At 51.2% G+C, this 16,951-nt stretch overlaps 1 protein-coding gene across 4 annotated transcripts; it reads left to right on the top strand.

The window, feature by feature from the left end:
• Positions 1-856: 856 nt before the first annotated feature.
• Positions 857-10,732, top strand: SFTPB (surfactant protein B). 4 transcript variants are annotated; one of them, XM_082357293.1, is made up of 11 exons: positions 857-957; positions 1,304-1,434; positions 1,813-1,884; positions 2,246-2,371; positions 2,945-3,097; positions 3,309-3,404; positions 6,470-6,653; positions 6,811-6,971; positions 7,814-7,894; positions 8,487-8,571; positions 8,698-10,732. In XM_082357293.1, exons 1-10 carry the CDS (start codon positions 894-896, stop codon positions 8,547-8,549), a joined length of 1,131 nt encoding a protein of 376 aa, XP_082213419.1. In that variant the 5' UTR covers positions 857-893; the 3' UTR covers positions 8,550-8,571; positions 8,698-10,732. The 4 variants fall into 4 exon arrangements, with proteins under 4 accessions (XP_082213419.1, XP_082213421.1, XP_082213420.1 ...); XM_082357295.1 differs by having other exon boundaries at positions 6,539-6,653; XM_082357294.1 differs by having other exon boundaries at positions 861-957; positions 1,307-1,434.
• The last annotated feature ends 6,219 nt before the right edge of the window (positions 10,733-16,951 follow it).

A 16,951-nucleotide genomic window follows, 5' to 3' on the forward strand; every position in this document is an offset into this window, starting at 1 on the left:
TGAGGGAGTCACTGGACCATCCCGAGTCCATTGGCGCTGATTCCCGCCCTGCCCGCGCCCGTGAGCTTCCGCTGGAGAGGGCGCCCCAGGCCTCAGCCACGCTGGTGGCCACGAGCCAACGCCCGACTGCCTGCTCTTGCCCCTCGTGTCCGCCCCTCGGTGGTGGTGAGCTTGTCCTTGGGTGTGCGCTGCCTCGGGGGGGCCTGACCTGGCAGCTGCAGAGGTTTCTTCCTCCTGAATAAGCTGTGCCCCTTGGCTCAGACTCTTGGGGCACTTCGGCTTTTTTTCTTTGGTTCATGTAAATGCTCTTCTGACTAATGCCAGCCATATTCTCATAGAACCAGAGGAGTTTTCTGGAGGAAAGGATAGGGAGGGGGTGGGGCGGGGTAGGTGGCCTTGGAGGGTTCCCAGTCTGCCCCTCCGGTGCTTGCCCTGGGTCAAGAGCCAGGCAGGAAGCTCTTAAGAGCAATTGCTCAAGAGCAGAGGAGGGCTGAGAGGCCTGGGGTAGAGATGGGAGTTGGGGGGAGTCACTCAGGCTGCCCCGGTCCTGCCTCAGTTTCCCTTCCATAACCCAGAGAGATGGGACCCGATGTGAAGGCTCAAGAGCCCCCTGGTTAGAGGGAGTCCAGGCCCATGAGGAATAGGATGTGGCTGTGCAGGGGTTGGGGGACCAGGGGAGCAGGATGGGCATCAGGCAGGAGCTGGGGGGGGGCGGCTGGCAGGAGTGTCACTGCTGGGAAGAGGAGGGGATCAAATCAAAGCACCTGGAGGGCCCTCCAGGGCAAAGGCAAACACTGAGGTCACGGCTGCTCCCGCAGAGCTCTGCTCCCACACCCCAGCCCCCAGCTATAAGGGCACCACCCCAGGCAGGGCGTCCAGGCTGTGGAGGAGTCATGGCCAAGTCACACCTGCTGCCGTGGCTGCTCCTGCTGGCCGCACTCTGTGGTCCAGGCACTGGTGAGTCTCCCCAGCCTCTCCTCACCCCACTCGCCACCCCGGGGCCAGGTGTGGAGGGGGCATCACGACCTCCTCCACCCCTTACCGAGCCCTGGCTCTGTCCCAGGCATTATCCTCAGGCTGTACCTTGTCCTCGTTTTAAAGATGAGGGAGTTTTGACTCAGAGAAACTCCAGGGCTTGTCCAAGGTTGCACAGCTGGCGGGCACTATAGCAGGTAGAACCAAGAGCCGTCCGACTCCAGCATGTTTAACGGTCATGCGTCCCAGTAAAATTGGGTTTGGAGGTTGGGTGAGGCCAGGGTGCCAGGTGTGGCTTGGACCCCAAGGTTGCTCTGGCCCCAAACAGCAGCTGTCGGGACCACCCCATCCCTGGCCTGCGCCCAGGGCCCCGAGTTCTGGTGCCAAAGCCTGGAGCAAGCATTGCAGTGCAGAGCCCTAGGGCACTGCCTGAAGGAAGTCTGGGGACATGTGGAAGCTGTGAGTACCACCCAAGGATGCACCGAGACCAAAGGTCTTGGGATAGAGGGTCCTGGGTAGGCTCTGGATGGGCCTGAGGGATTGGAGCCCCTGTAGGGGATGGGATGGGATGGGATAGGATGGGATGTGATGGGATGGGTTGGGGTGGAAGGGATGGGATTGATGGGATGGTTGGGATGGGATGGGATGGGATGGGATGAGTTGGGGTGGAAGGGATGGGATTGATGGGATGGGTTGGGATGGGATGGGAGGGATGGGATGGGATGGGATGGGATCGTGGGCAGTTGCCAGTGTCTTTGAGCACCCTATCAGCCTCAGCCACCTGAGCTGGGAGCATGGCCTCCACTCATGTGCCCCAAACTGGGGCCCTCTCTTCAGGATGACCTGTGCCAGGAATGTGAGGACATCACCTACGTTCTCACCAAGATGGCCAAGGAGGTCATTTCCCAGGTAATGAGGCCCAGACCCTGGACTGAAGCTTGGGGATTAAGAGATAGGGAAGAGGTTAGCCCCTTAAAGGAGCCAGCTCCAGCTCGGGGGTGATGCCTGGGTTCCCCCGGGGGACTCCAGGCGCCTCTTGGCCGGGAGAGGGCTCTGGAAGCGAGCTCAGTGGCACAGCCAGAGACGGTCTTTCCTGAGGGGAGCAGTCACCCCTGTGCCCAAGTATGTGGCGCCTTAGCACCCTCCCAACTCCAGGGCCCTGGGTGAAGGTGGCCAGTCAGGTGGGCAATGGCCTCATGTCCAGGGGCTCAGGCAGGGGCAGACCTCAGAGAGGCCAGGCTGACGGCCCCGTCTCCCGCCTGCCTCCCAGGGCACGATACGGGAATTGCTGGAGCACGAGTGCGACATCTTCCCGCTGAAGCTGCTGGGGTCCCAGTGCCACCGCATGCTGGACACCTACTTCCCACTGGTTATCCACCACTTCCAGAACCAGATGGTGAGGCCCTCCCACCTCACCTGCACCCTGCCTCCTGCACGGCCTTCACACCCACCCTCTCCCTGAGTTACCCCCCCACCGTGGCAGCCCACACGCTGGAAACTCAGTGCCCCTTGGCCTGTACCCAGGTGACAGCGCCCCCCACTCAGCCATACACGGTGGGCCTGCGCGCTCTCAGGCACCGGCACGCACCCTCACACCCTTCGCACAGACAAACGCTCAGTCACACACTCACTGCGCACAGTCTCACGCGACACCTACGCCGTCTACACGCTCACACGACGAACACACTCTCACATACTTACACTCACTCATTCTCACAAACATCCGCGTTCACACTCGTTCACACACATTCCCAGACACGTGCCCCAAAGTCCCCACTTGACCCCCTCTCTACCTTTGGTCTCCTCTCCCACCCCAACAGAGTCCTAAACCACAGCCCCAAACCAGCCTGCTCCCCGCATTCCAGGCCTAAAGGCAGTGGTCTGGTGCCTGAGTCCTTGAGCCAGACGGAGGGGGAGTGGGGTCCCCTCCCCCGCCCCAATCACCTTCTCACCCTGCGTTGTGCCCTAGAGCCCAAAGGCCACCTGCGAGCACTTGGGCCTGTGCAAACGCACGCATCCAGAGCCACGGCAGGAGCCAGAGCCGTCAGGCCCCCTGCAGGACAAGCTGGTCCTCTCCGTGCTGCCTGGGGCCCTCCAGGCGAGGCCCGGGCCGCAGACACAGGTGAGATGGAGATCCAGAGAGCGAGGGCCATGGCCGAGGCCCTAGATCACTTGGCCTGGGAGGGGCAGCGTTGGGAAGGGGACCAGCAGCTCCAGACAGGGCCTACGGCAGGAGCAGGAGGAGGGGACACGGAAGTGGAGGCGAGTCGGGCGAGGCAGAGCCCGGAGGAGCCTTCTGTCCAGCTTGCCTCCAGCGCGATTCTCTCCCCCAGGATCTCTCCGAGCAGCGGTTCCCCCTCCCCATCCCCCTCCCTGTCTGCTGGCTCTGCAGGACTTTGATCAAGCGGATCCAAGCTGTGATTCCCAAGGTGAGGCGTCCAGGGCCACGAGGCCGCCCACACCTCCACTTCCCCCCACCTCTCCCCATACGCCCACCAGGGGCCAGCTGGCTGCATTGTCCCCACCCAAGGGACCCTGGCACTCAGGCTGGGCCTGGTAGGTGCCAGACCTAGAGCCTGTTCAACGACTGTGGGGAATTCCTTGGCGGTCCAGTGGTTAGGACTCGGCACTTTCACTGCCGTGACCCAGGTTCAATCCCTGGTCCGGGAAACTAAGCTCCCTCAAGCCATGGGGGAGAAAAAAACAAACAGAAACAAAACCACTGTGAAGCCCCGACTGTGTGCCAGGCACTACGCCAGGTGTCAAAGTACAGAAAAGAATCTCAGTCGTCTTTGTAGAAAAGGTTCTTTCATTTTACAAAAGGAGAATTTCCGCAGATGGACACTCCATCCCTGCCTGCCCCAAACGTGGGGTCTTCCAGACCTGTAGTGACCATCACCCAACGGCCCTGCCCTGAAATGGGGCCCAAGTGAGGACAGGCCCTGCCCCGTCGGCCCTTCCAGATGAGGGCCTGCACGGCCGCCTGGTCACTGAGGGCGTCCCCACCCTCCTGAGTTTGCATTGTGGTGGGAGAGATTTTTTTCAGGTAGTGGTTACTTCAGAGCAGAGAATGAAAACAGATAAGGGGAGGGACAGTGATGGGGGAGGGGGTTTAGGATGGTCGTCAGGAGGCGTCTCTGAGGAGGTGATGGCTGAGCTGAGGCCTGGAGGATGACAAAGCAGAACGAGCTTGGTCAGCTGTGTGGCTGCCTCAGGTGGGCTCGGGGAGGGTGGTCGGGGAGGGGGCAGAGCGTAGGTCGGCGGGCCCGGGAGAAACACCGGAGCCAAGCGAAGGAACGCTGGACCTTCTTCTGCACGCAGTTCACAGCTGTGGAAGGGTTTCAGGCAGGGGGAGGCCATAACTGGATTTACACTTCAGCAAGATCGAACTCCTGCGGTTTGAAGAATGAATTGGGCAGATGGGAGAGAAAAAATGAGAGCAAGGAGATGATTGCAGAAATGGGGGGTGGAGCTAGGAGGGGGACCGGGGACGTGTCTGGGACGGGGGCTCTGCAGGACTCAGCGATGGACGGGACCTGGGGAGTGGGGACGAGAGAGGAATCGGCAATGACTCCATGGACTTTGGCTTGAGCAATGGGTTCTCTGGAATGCCCCCAGCTGAGATGAGTAGATTTGAGAAGAAACAGGTCTGGGCAGAAAAATCATGAGTTCTCTCCTGGCCATGCTGAGTTCAAGACTCTTGTGCAACATGCAAGAGGAGGCGACAAGCAGGCAGCCGGATCCCCCAGCCAGGTCCAGAGACATCAGTCTGAGAGTCGAGGCTACAGACAAGATTTAAATCCCAGGGAACGGTTGGGATCATCCAGGGACATGGTGTGGACCAGGTTGAGGAGAAGGAGGCCCGGTCCAAGCAAAGGGAAACACCAGCGAAAGAACCTGAGGAGGGACAGCCAGGGAGGTGGGGACACCACGGCATGAGGGTCACAGAGGCTGAGAGAAGAAGGCATTTCAGCAAGGAGGGAGCGGTCATCGGGCCCCAAAGCTGCTGAGGGATCGACAACACATGTCCAGGGGGATGCTGTGACCTTGAGAGCTGTTTTGGAGGAGTTACGGGGACCAAAGCGTAGCACTAAGTCCTGACAACTCTTTCATGAAGTTTTTCTGGGAAGGGGAGTGGAGATGGGTGAGACTCTTTTTAAAAAATATTTATTTATTTATTTATTTATTTATTTATTTATTTATTTATTTGGCTGCTCTGGGTCTTAGTTGCGGCTCACGGGATCTTCGCTGCCGCATGCAGGATCTTCGTTGCGGTATGCAGGAAATTTAGTTGTGGCATGCGAACTCTTAGTTGCAGCACGTGGGATCTAGTTCCCTGACCAGGGATGGAACCCAGGTCCCCTGCATTGGGAGCACGGAGTCTTAGCCACTGGGCCACCAGGGAAGTCCCGGGGTGAGGCTTTTTAATGAGAGAAGCTATTTTAGCGTGTTCACATGCTAAGAGACCAATGGGCAGGAGGGAATAGCAATGAGGCAGGACAGAGAGGGGGATGCAGAGGTGAAGCACGTGTGCAGGTGGGGGCAGGGTGGACCCAATGCACAAGGAGATGGGCCAGCTTTTGACAGAGCAGGGATACCTCATCATAGCAGGAGAGGAGGCCGAGTGTGGGATCTGTTGTGAGCAAATGGGTACATTTGGTGAGATGTACCATCTGGAATGTGTTACATCCCAGAGAAGTACACGTCCCTCTGCCCTACTCCTTCCTCGGCCTTTCTGGTGCTAGGGGACAGGGGAGGGTTGCAAGCAGGAGCAGGGCCCAGGCCAGCCTGCCGCATATAGGTTCTTTTTTTTTTAATTGAAGTATAGTTGATGTACAGTATTATACGTTACAGGTGTACAGTATAGTGATTCACAAAACTTTGAAAGGTTATATGCCATTTATAGTTATTATAAAATATTGGCTATATTCCCTGTGATGTGCAATATGTCCTTGTAGCTTATTTCATGCATGTAAGTTCTTGGCTGAATGAATAAAGGAGCGGAGGGATGAGCGTGCCTGCCGCCTCTCTCCTTGCCCCTCAGCTGGGAGGTTGTGTTTGGAATCAAGGGTGGGGTGGGGAAACTCCTGGCTTTCCCCAGGGACTCCTGAAACCGCAGGCTCTGGAGCACAGACAGGAGCGGGAAAGCACAGCACGCCCGGGTCAGAAGGGAGAAGACTCAGGTCTGGTTCTGCCTCTGCCCCAGGCTGCCATGTGGCCTTGGCAATGACCACTTCTCTGGGCAACTCTGAAATTTCAGCAATTCCAGACTCTTTGAAGTCAAAGGTGGGTCCATGGCCTGATTCTTGCACCAGTTCAGTGATTCTGGGCAAGTCCCCTGGACTCTGTGATGCTCAGGGTCCTTATCTGTAAACAGTATAATAATTCTCCAAGGGAACAAAGTAAGGTCTACAAAGTACCCAGCTAGTGCTAGGCACTGACTAGGTCTTTCAAGAGAAGGTCCGACCCTGCCCTCTCTCGGCCCCCGCCCCAGGGTACGCTGGCCACGACTGTGGCCCAAGTGTGCCACGTGGTACCCCTGGTGGTGGGCGGCATCTGCCAGTGCCTTGCCGAGCGCTACGTCTCCATCCTGCTAAACACACTGCTGGACCGCATGCTGCCCCAGCTGGTCTGCGGCCTCATCCTCCGGTGCTCCAGCGAGGACGGCGCTGGCCCAGGTGAGCCTGCAGTCCCAGCCCCTGCCCATCGCCCACTCTCATCCCTCCCCACCCCGGCCCTGCACGACCCTCTCCCTCCCAGGTGCCCCTGCACTGCGCCAGTGAGGACAGGAACTGAATACTCTGCAGGGCATCTTTGACTGTTTTTTCTCTCTAGCCCTCACCGCTCTGGGGTCCCTGCCAGGAGAATGGCTACCGCAAGACACTGAGTGCCAGCTCTGCGTGTCTGTGACCACCCAGGCAGGGAAGAGCAGCGAGCAGGCCATGCCACAGGCAATGCGCCAGGCCTGCCTGGGCTCCTGGCTGGATAGGCAAAAGGTGAGGGGCAGGCACAGCAGAGGCTTGGGACCCAGGGGCTGCCAGTGGTGGAGGGTGGAGCCCAGGAGAGACTTCCCAGCCAGAGATACACTGAGATACTTCCCCCCCACGGCCGTTAAGGAGCTCAGACAGGCAGACGGGATGTGGGCCAAACAGTGGTGGTGCTGTAACTTAGGGCAAACCCCGCTAAGGTCAGGAGTCGTCTCTGGACAAAGGGCGTGGGCTCTGGAGGACCAGCAGGCCTCTCTCATGGACCAGGAGGGAGGCCCGGTCATCTACCAGGAGATGAGTAATGTCAGGGCCGGCTGGAGCCCGGGAGGGCCTGGCCATCTCTCCAGGGTCCCAGTCCTGTCCCAGCGCCAACCCTCCTTCCGGTGCGACTCAGTGGGGACCAACCCCCCTGCAGGAGAGGGCTGGGCCTGAAGTCCTGGGGTCCCCGTACTCAGAGTGGGCGACAAGCCCGCTGACTCCCGTCCCAGGAGGCTGCTTTCCACATGGTACTCCCTACTGCCCATCACATCAGGTCTCCAAGACCAGATGAGCTTTAGGATGCCTTCCAGAACTGAAATTTAGGGGGAGGGGGAAAAGGGGGATGAGATTCTGCCCCTGTGCCTCCACCTCCAATGTCCCTGGCTTTCCTGGCAGAAAACCCCATTTCAGCCCACGGCGGCTTGCTCAGAGTGTTACAGCCGGAGCTGCTCAGTGGGGACTGAGGGCTGGACCTACACGAGGTCCGGGGGAGCCCTGGAGTGAGCCATCTAAGTGGGGAGGCCTGCAGCCAGGCAGGAGAGCCCTGCCCTGGGCCTGGGCCCACCCCACCCTGTGTCTGTCTCCTTCCTCAGTGTGAGCAGTTTGTGACGCAGCACGCACCCCAGCTGCAGACCCTAGTGTCCGGGGGCTGGGACGCCCACACCGCCTGCCAGGTACACCCACGCTTCCCAGCTGATCCGGGACTTTCCTCAGCTCCCAGGACCCCCACCCTCTGCGGTCCACGGTCCTCAAGGGCCCCATTCCCCCGGGGTGCAGGGCGGCCCCAGGAGCGCAGGCCCCCAACTGGGACAAACTGGGACAACTGGGACAACTGGGACAACTGGGACAACTGGGACAACTGGGACATGCCCTCGCATGTTTTACGGTAGAAAAGGCAGTCTCAGAGAAGTCAAGAGAAAGCCACGACAGAATGAAAAAGAGGAGTATGGGAAGGGAGAGGGCAGCTTTAAGGAGTGTGGTTTGAGGTGCATTCTGGGATGGGGGGGTGTTCACTGAGCAGTGTGTGCTTGATGGGGGGCTACAAAGTGAGAGTCTTGGGGCGAGCATCCCACCTCCTCCAGCTCTAAACCCAGAAGGCCTGTGGCTCAGGGAGTGGCCCAAGGAGTCCACGAGGTCACCTCAAGAGCTCCCACCAGGTGGCAGGTGGAGTGAGAGCCGCCCCTTCTAGGAGGAGATTCCCTAACATCCTCAGAGTTGGGAATGGGGGGTGCAAGGCCTCAGGCCCTAATGCTATCCGTGTGGCAGGCCCTGGGGATGTGCATGACCCCGTTCAGTCCTCTTCAGCGCGTCCACAGACCCCACTTCTGATGAGAACTCAACGTCATGCCAGGTGAGTCCAGGCCCCCAACTGACGGGAGTGTGGGCAGGTCCTCCTCCCATCAGGAGGGGAGCCCCTCTGTCCCCAAGCAGGAGAAGACAGCCACTGATTCTGGCTGCTCCATCCTCTTCTTCACAGGCCAAACTCGAGGCTCCTGAGGGCCCCTGGCAGCACCTTCACCAGAATGACCTCTCTCGAACCCGCTCACCCCTCTGCCCAGGATCCCTGTGGCGCTCAGTGCCAGGCCCAGCTCCCAGCTCCCTTGCTCTGGCCCAGCCCTCAGGGGAGCTTCTGTGCCTGCCTGAGGCTTCCCCCTTACAGCTCACCCTCTGCACTCTTCAGTCTTGGACGTGTTTAGACCAAGGCCAGCCTTTCCTGAAACTCAGGGGAAATCAGACTTTGCTGCCCGAAGATGACACCCCCTCAGAGGCCAGGAACTCCGCCATCACCTGTCTCCCCACTCCTGAGACACATCCCTCTCTCCCTCCCTGTCATTCGGTCAGAGGCCGCACCTTAGGATGGAGGGGTGGGTCAGATGCAGCCTCTGTGCCAGGTGCCTCCGGGCAGGGAAGTGCCCCTGAGAACAAACCTGGTCAACTTTACAATTCTCCCCAGAGCAAGACCCCAACACAAAGGTCATTTATTCATTTCTTCGCTCATTTTTTAAAAATGCAGTGAGTGCCTGTGGCCAGGCCACATTCTAGGGGCAAGGGCCAGAGCTGGGAATAAAAGAGTGAGCCCGCTGCCCTCCTGGAGCTCACACCCCGGGGCCAGCCTCTTCCATCTGCAGGTCAGGGGGAAGCCCGGCCTGCTCCCCAAATCCTCAGCCTGGTCTGTCCTATCTCTAACCACAGCCTGAAACCAGAGCCACTTCCGTCCACTCTGGGTGTGAGGCACAGCCAAGCTGCATCTTCTGGAGGGGGTCTGCAGAGGAGGTTTCTGGGCCGGGGCCACCTTCACACACTACCTGAGCCATCCCTGCTCTCACAGGGTAGAGATCTCCCCAGGGCTGGGCCGAGGGGAATCTCGTTGTGGGCCCTCAGTGCTTCTCCAAGTCCTGGCTGCAAGAGGGCAGCAGGGAAAAGCTGGGCCCTGCCTCACTCCGATCTGCACGTGCACAAGATCCTAGCTTTTATAATTATTCTGCTAACACTTTCACAATATTCAAGATGCAGAAGAATAAAAAATGGGAACATAAAGTACCAGAAAAGATAGACATGTGAAATCCTTAAACTTTTTTTAAACATCAGGAAACCCCTGGCGTGGTCAAAAGTGAGCACGGCAGTGCTCAAGCCTGGCGGAAGGTGACTGGGCACTTTCAATATTTGAACGTTTTCCTGCTTAAGAGCTGTTGTTGCTTTTTGTAAGGTTGAACTCCCAACTTTTGTTTGAAATGCCAGGGTGACTCGATTCCTGCTGTGATGTATCTCCTCAAAGCTCACTTGGGGCTGGTCACGCTGGGGATCAGTTCCCAGGTAATGCAGCAACCATAAGGATACTAACAAAGTGCCATCTCCTTGTCCTAAAAGAAAAGACACTGCCCTTTAAGATGCTGCAGAAGCTGCAGCCTCACCCTGAAGGTAGCCGGGCGGCGGGGGGGGGGGGGGGGGCCTGCCCCACCCTCCTTCATGATGGAGAAATATACGCCTATGTCACCTCTCCCTCCTGTAACTGCTTCCAGGCTGGCCCCCACCTGTTACCCTCCCCCCTCCCAAAGAGCCCACCCACTGTGATGAAGTGAGGTCGTCAGGGTACCCCAAACTCAAAATATACCAAAAAAAAAAAAACAACCAACCAAATTAATTAACCTTTAGCATTAAAGACCTAAATGCCTGGAAGTGTCCCTTCACTTCATAAAAGAACTTTTATTATGTTTCCTATTATAAAAGAAATACATGTTTATTGTAGAAAATTCAGAAATTGCAGACCAAGAAACAGTTGAAATCACCCACAATCCTACCAATCCCAGGAGAGAGCTATATTGGATGTAGACTTTGACCCTGAACTAGACTTTTTCAATCCATTTGCCCACCCTTTGGCTCCACCCTGAATGGTTCCACCATTCAAGCACCAGGAAGAGCTTTTTATACAACCTGCGCTTGGGGTAGGGAAGATTGACACAAACCCTTGGCCTCTGAATTTGAACTTTTAAGTAAATCTTTTTGTAAATCTATAGCAGACTATTGTCTTGAAAGCCATTATTTCAATTACAAGACTAAGGTCCCTGAGAGAAAAGAGTGTTTTACATTTTGAAAAAAAGCTTGGTTGGGAAGATGAAGCGCATGGACAGCCTGAAGGACGGGAGGCATTAACAGTTTATCCCAAAAGCAAGCGTGGGAACGAGCTCCTGATAATGGAAGAGGAGGCTTCACTCAAAAGGTCAGGAGTCAACCAGCTATGGGAGGAGAGAAGTGGCTACAGCTGAGACTCAGGGTGGGGGTCCCTGAGACATTCCCAGCACCCTGCACCCTAGAGGAAGGTAAGAAGGAAAAGCCCCAAGAGGGGTTAGTGTCCCAGAGCAGTAGAGGGGCTCGTTCTTCAGTTGCCAGGGTGCAGCCTGGGGAGGACACATCAGAAAGAGTGAAGAGAATGGCCTCAGGGAGGGGCCTGGGGACTGCCCCAGGGGGAGCCCACCCACATGTTGCAGGAGAGCAAGCACACCTCACAGCCCAGAGGCCATCAGGATGGGCTCTGGACAAGATGGTGGGCCCACAAGAGCCCATGGTTGGCGACAAAGCAGTGACAGTTGCATGGACCTTGAGAGGATGAGAAGTCAGACATGTGTAGCCAACACAAGATGGTGAAGATCAGGCAAGATGAGTGACGCTTGGGTGGAGACCTGGAGTGCCCAGGAGAGCACAGTCACCAACATCTCTCCTCACAACAGGGTAATGTGTAAATCAACCCCAGGGGTAAGGGAAGGAGGGTTCAGTGGTTAGTTGCCCAAGATGGGCTGGCTGTGCATTAAACAAGAAGGGACTGAGTTATTTTCAGATGGAAATATTAAGTATGGGGGGCTTATGAGCCAAAATGAGTTCAGTTATAGACAAATACAATTATATTTATGTCCCGCAATTAATGACTGAAGTTTTAAATCCACTACACAATCAGTATAACATTTATAACATATATAACATTATTCCAAACCTTCCTCTGCACGTGTACAAAAATAGATATAACAGATTTACAAAAATGGGAACACCCTATACATGCTGTTTTGTAAACTGCTTTGTTCATTTAAAATAATCTTTCCTATAAAATAGATAAACAAGAACCTACTATATAGCACAGGGAACTATACTCAGTATCTTGTAATAACCTATAATGGAAAAGAAACTGAAAAAGAATATTTATATATATATAAATAACTATATATATTTATATATGTATATAACTGAATCACTTTGCTGTACACCTGAAACTAACACAACATTGTAAATCAACTATACATCAACCAAGGAAAGAAAAAATTAAAAAAAACTTTTTTTAACTTTTCCATGTCAATAAATATAGATACCTATCATCACTGCTAATTGCCGCATGCTTTTTTTCTTGATAAAAACTCTTTACTTTTTTTTTTAAAGATTGACTGATGGGTTGATTGATTTTGGCTGCACTGGGTCCTAGTTGCAGCATGCGGGATCTTCGTTGCAGCATGTGGGATCTTTTAGTTGCAGTATGCAGACTCCTAGTTGCAGCATGTGAACTCTTAGTTGCAGCATGCGTGTGAGATCTAGTTCCCCAACGAGGGATCGAACCCAGGCCCCCTGCATTGGGAGCGTGGAGTCTTACCCACTGACAACCAGGGAAGTCCCAAAACTCTTTACTTTTTAAAACAACTATTATCAACAACGTTGTGAAGAATAAAAATCCTGGCAGTAACATCTTTGCTTACTAGTCTGATTATTTCCTTAGAATCAATTCTAAGACACGAAATTTTGGGGACAAAAACCATGTACATCTTTACTTCTAACATAGTCTGTATTATCAAACTGGCCCTCTACCAGCCGTACCAATTTCTATCTCAGTAGTAAACAAGTGCCTCTTTTTCACTCTCTCCAACCCTGGATATTCGCAATGTTTCAAATCTTTGCTAAACTATAAAATGACCTCCGGTTATTCTCATTTGCATTTCTTTGGTTACTAAGTAAACTTTTTTTAACATGTTTATTGGCCATTTATATTTCATTTTTCATGAAATGCCTATTTGGGTTTTTTGCCTGATTATCCGCTGGGGTGTGCTTTTTATTGTCTTACCAGTAAAAATATATCAGGTATATTTATTTATTTACTGTCCTATATGGTGCAGATTTTCCCCTAGCATAAGTCTCTCAAATTTAGGATATGTTTTCCACATATCTATCTTTTCCTTTGTGACATCCAGCTAAGAAAGCATGAATTTCACTTCTTTCCCATCTGTGATTCAGACTGGCCAGAGCCTGATGTCTCCAAAGAGAAAGCATATGCTGGAATCACAGCTGTAAAGACACGTGGGCCAGGCCCCCAGCTCAGACAGCAGTGGTGGAAGCCACCCACATGTCACCCACAAAGGACCTCAAGCTACACACACAGGACATGACAGTCAGCCTGAGCAGTGGTCCCCAACCTTTGGTGGAAGCCACCCACATGTCACCCACAAAGGACCTCAAGCTACACACACAGGACATAACAGTCAGCCTGAGCAGTGGTCCCCAACCTTTCAGGCAACTGCATCTATCGTCAACACCTTGGGAGGGTGTAAGGAGACAAAGTCATCTCTGCAAAAGAAGGATACAGAGAACACAGACTCAGCACTATGCCATTTGCTTAACGAACATTATTAGTCACTGACTCCTAAGTGCCAAGCATTTCCCTAGGGCTGGGCACAAAAGAAACAGTTGCTGTCTGCCCTTCTGGAACTTAGAGTCTAGTTGAGAAGATGGACATTAATCAGAGAATCACAGAAAAAAATGGCATACTTCAGGTGGGGTAAGTGCCATCAATTAGACCAATGCATGGTGCTGACTGAGCAGATACGAGAGTCAGAGAGGTGAAAGAAGAGCAAGGTAAAAGAAAAAGAGCACCCCAAGGAAAGGAAGTGGATGGCACAAAGGCCAGGTGCCTTGTGGCATATTTGAGCAACAGAATAAAAGCCAGTGAGTCTGGAAATCAGGATCAGTAGAAACATCGCGAGAGGTGAGACTAGAGAGGCTAATTTCAGGCTTTATTCTAAGAGCCAATGAAGGGTCTTAAGCGGGAGATCAGGGTGTGGGGGAGAAATGATTTGGTTAGATTTGTGCCTTAAAAGATTACTCTGGCTGGGACTTCCTTGGTGGTCCAGTGGTTAAGACTCCACCCTCCTGCCTCCCATCAGGAAGCTTGCACAAGCCTCTTAGATAGCCTCATCCACCAGCAAGAACTACAGTTCTGCAGCCTGTGGAAGGAAAACCACATTCACAGAAAGATAGACAAAATGAAAAGGCAGAGGACTTTGTACCAGATGAAGGAACAAGATAAAACCCCAGAAAAACAACTGAATGAAGTGGAGATAGGCAACCTTCCAGAAAAAGAATTCAGAATAATGATAGTGAAGATGATCCAGGACCTCGGAAAACGAATGGAGGCAAAGAACGAGAAGATGCAAGAATTGTTTAACAAAGACCTAGAAGAATTAAAGAACAAACACCTAGAAGAATTAAAGAACAAACAAACAGAGATGAACAATACAGTAACTGAAATGAAAAATACACTAGAAGGAATCAATAGCAGAATAACTGAGACAGAAGAACGGATAAGTGACCTGGAAGACAGAATGGTGGAATTCACTGCCACCAAACAGAATAAAGAAAAAAGAATGAAAAGAAATGAAGACAGCCTAAGAGACCTCTGGGACAACATTAAACGCAACAACATTTGCATTATAGGGGTCCCAGAAGGAGAAGAGAGAAAGGACCCAAGAAAGTATTTGAAGAGATTATAGTCGAAAACTTCCCTAACATGGGAAAGGAAATAGCCATCCAAGTCCAGGAAGCACAGAGAGTCCCAGGCAGGATAAACCAAAGGAGAAACATGCCAAGACACATAGTAATCAAATTGACAAAAATTAAAGACAAAGAAAAATTATTGAAAGCAGCAAGGGAAAAATGACAAATAACATACAAGGGAACTTCCATAAGGTTAACAGCTGATTTCTCAGCAGAAACTCTACAAGCCAGAGGGAGTGGCACAATATACTTAAAGTGATGAAAGGGAAGAACCTACAACCAAGATTACTCTACCTGGCAAGGATCTCATTCAGATTCGACGGAGAAATCAAAAGTTTTACAGACAAGCAAAAGCTAAGAGAATTCAGCACCACCAAACCAGCTCTACAACAAATGCTAAAGGAACTTCTCTAAGTGGGAAACACAAGAGAAGAAAAGAACCTACAAAAACAAACCCATAACAATTAAGAAAATGGTCATAGGAACATACATATCGATAATTACCTTAAACGTGAATGGATTAAATGCTCCAACCAAAAGACACAGGCTGGCTGAATGGATACAAAAACAAGACCCATATATATGCTGTCTACAAGAGACCCACTTCAGACCTAGGGACACACACAGACTGAAAGTGAGGGGATAGAAAAAGATATTCCATGCAAATGGAAATCAAAAGAAAGCTGGAGTAGCAATACTCATAGCAGATAAAATAGACTTTAAAATAAAGAATGTTACAAGAGACAAGGAAGGACAGTAGATAATGATCAAGGGATCAATCCAAGAAGAAGATATAACAATTATAAATATATATGCACCCAACATAGGTGCACCTCAATACATAAGGCAACTGCTAAGAGCTATAAAAGAGGAAATCGACAGTAACACAGTAATAGTGGGGGACCTTAACACCTCACTTACACCAATGGACAGATCATTCAGACAGAAAATTAATAAGGAAACACAAGCTTTAAATGACACAATAGACCAGATAGATTTAATTGATATTTATAGGACATTCCATCCAAAAACAGCAGATTACACTTTCTTCCCAAGTGCACATGGAACATTCTCCAGGATAGATCACATCTTGGGTCACAAATCAAGGCTCAGTAAACTTAAGAAAATTGAAATCATATCAAGTATCTTTTCCGACCACAACGCTATGAGATAAGAAATGAATTACAGGGAAAAAAACGTAAAAAACACAAATACATGGAGGCTAAACAATACGTTACTAAATAACCAAGAAATCACTGAAGAAATCAGAGAGGAAATCAAAAAATACCTAGAGACAAATGACAATGAAAACATGACGATCCAAAACCTATGGGATGCAGCAAAAGCAGTTCTAAGAGGGAAGTTTATAGCTATACAAACCTACCTCAAGAAACAAGAAAAATCTCAAATAAACGATCCAACCTTACACCTAAATTAACTAGAGAAAGAAGAAAAAACAAAACCCTAAGTTAGTAGAAGGAAAGAAATCATAAAGACTAGAGCAGAAAAAAATGAAATGGAAACAAAGAAAACATAGCAAAGATCAATAAAAACTAAAAACTGGTTCTTTGAGAAGATAAACAAAATTGATAAACCTTTACCCAGACTCATCAAGAAAAAGAGGGAGAGGACTCAAATCAATAAAATTAGAAATGAAAAAGGAGAAGTTACAACAGACACTGCAGAAATACAAAGCATCATAAGACACTACTACAAGCAACTCTATGCCAATAAAATGGACAACCTGGAAGAAATGGACAAATTCTTAGAAAGGTATAACCTTCCAAGACTGAACCAGAAAGAAATAGAAAATATGAACAGACCAATCACAAAGTAATGAAACTTAAACTGTGATTAAAAATCTTCCAACAAACGAAAATCCAGGACCCAGTGGCTTCACGGGTGAATTCTATCAAACATTTAGAGAAGTACTAACACCCATCCTTCTCAAACCCTTCCAAAAAATTGCAGAGGAAGGAACACTCCCAAACTCATTCTATGAGGCCACCATCACCCTGATACCAAAACCAGACAAAGATACTACAAAAAAAGAAAATTACAGACCAATATCACTGATGAATATAGATACAAAAATCTTCAACAAAATACTAGCAAACAGAATCCAACAGCACATTAAAAGGATCATACACCATGATCCAGTGGGGTTTATCCCAGGGATGTAAGGATTCTTCCATATATGCAAATCAATCAATGTGATACACCATATTAACAAATAGAAGAATAAAAACCCTTTGATCATCTCAATAGATGCAGAAAAAGCTTTGGACAAAATTCAACACCCATTTATAATAAAAACTCTCCAGAAAGTGGGCATACAGGGAAACTACCTCAACATAATAAAGGCCATATATGACAAACCCACAGCAAACATCATTCTCAATGGTGAAAAACTAAAAACATTTCCTCTA

This window comes from Balaenoptera borealis (assembly GCF_965194805.1).
Source record: "Balaenoptera borealis genome assembly, chromosome: 15".
Classification (NCBI taxonomy): domain Eukaryota; kingdom Metazoa; phylum Chordata; class Mammalia; order Artiodactyla; family Balaenopteridae; genus Balaenoptera; species Balaenoptera borealis.

Excerpts from the sequence above, each read along its gene's own strand:
- SFTPB (XM_082357293.1), top strand. The coding sequence starts at position 894 with ATGGCCAAGTCACACCTGCTGCCGTGGCTGCTCCTGCTGGCCGCACTC. Across the intron at positions 2,372-2,944 it reads ACCACTTCCAGAACCAGATG|AGCCCAAAGGCCACCTGCGA; the intron begins GTGAGGCCCTCC and ends GTTGTGCCCTAG. Across the intron at positions 3,405-6,469 it reads TCCAAGCTGTGATTCCCAAG|GGTACGCTGGCCACGACTGT; the intron begins GTGAGGCGTCCA and ends CCCCCGCCCCAG.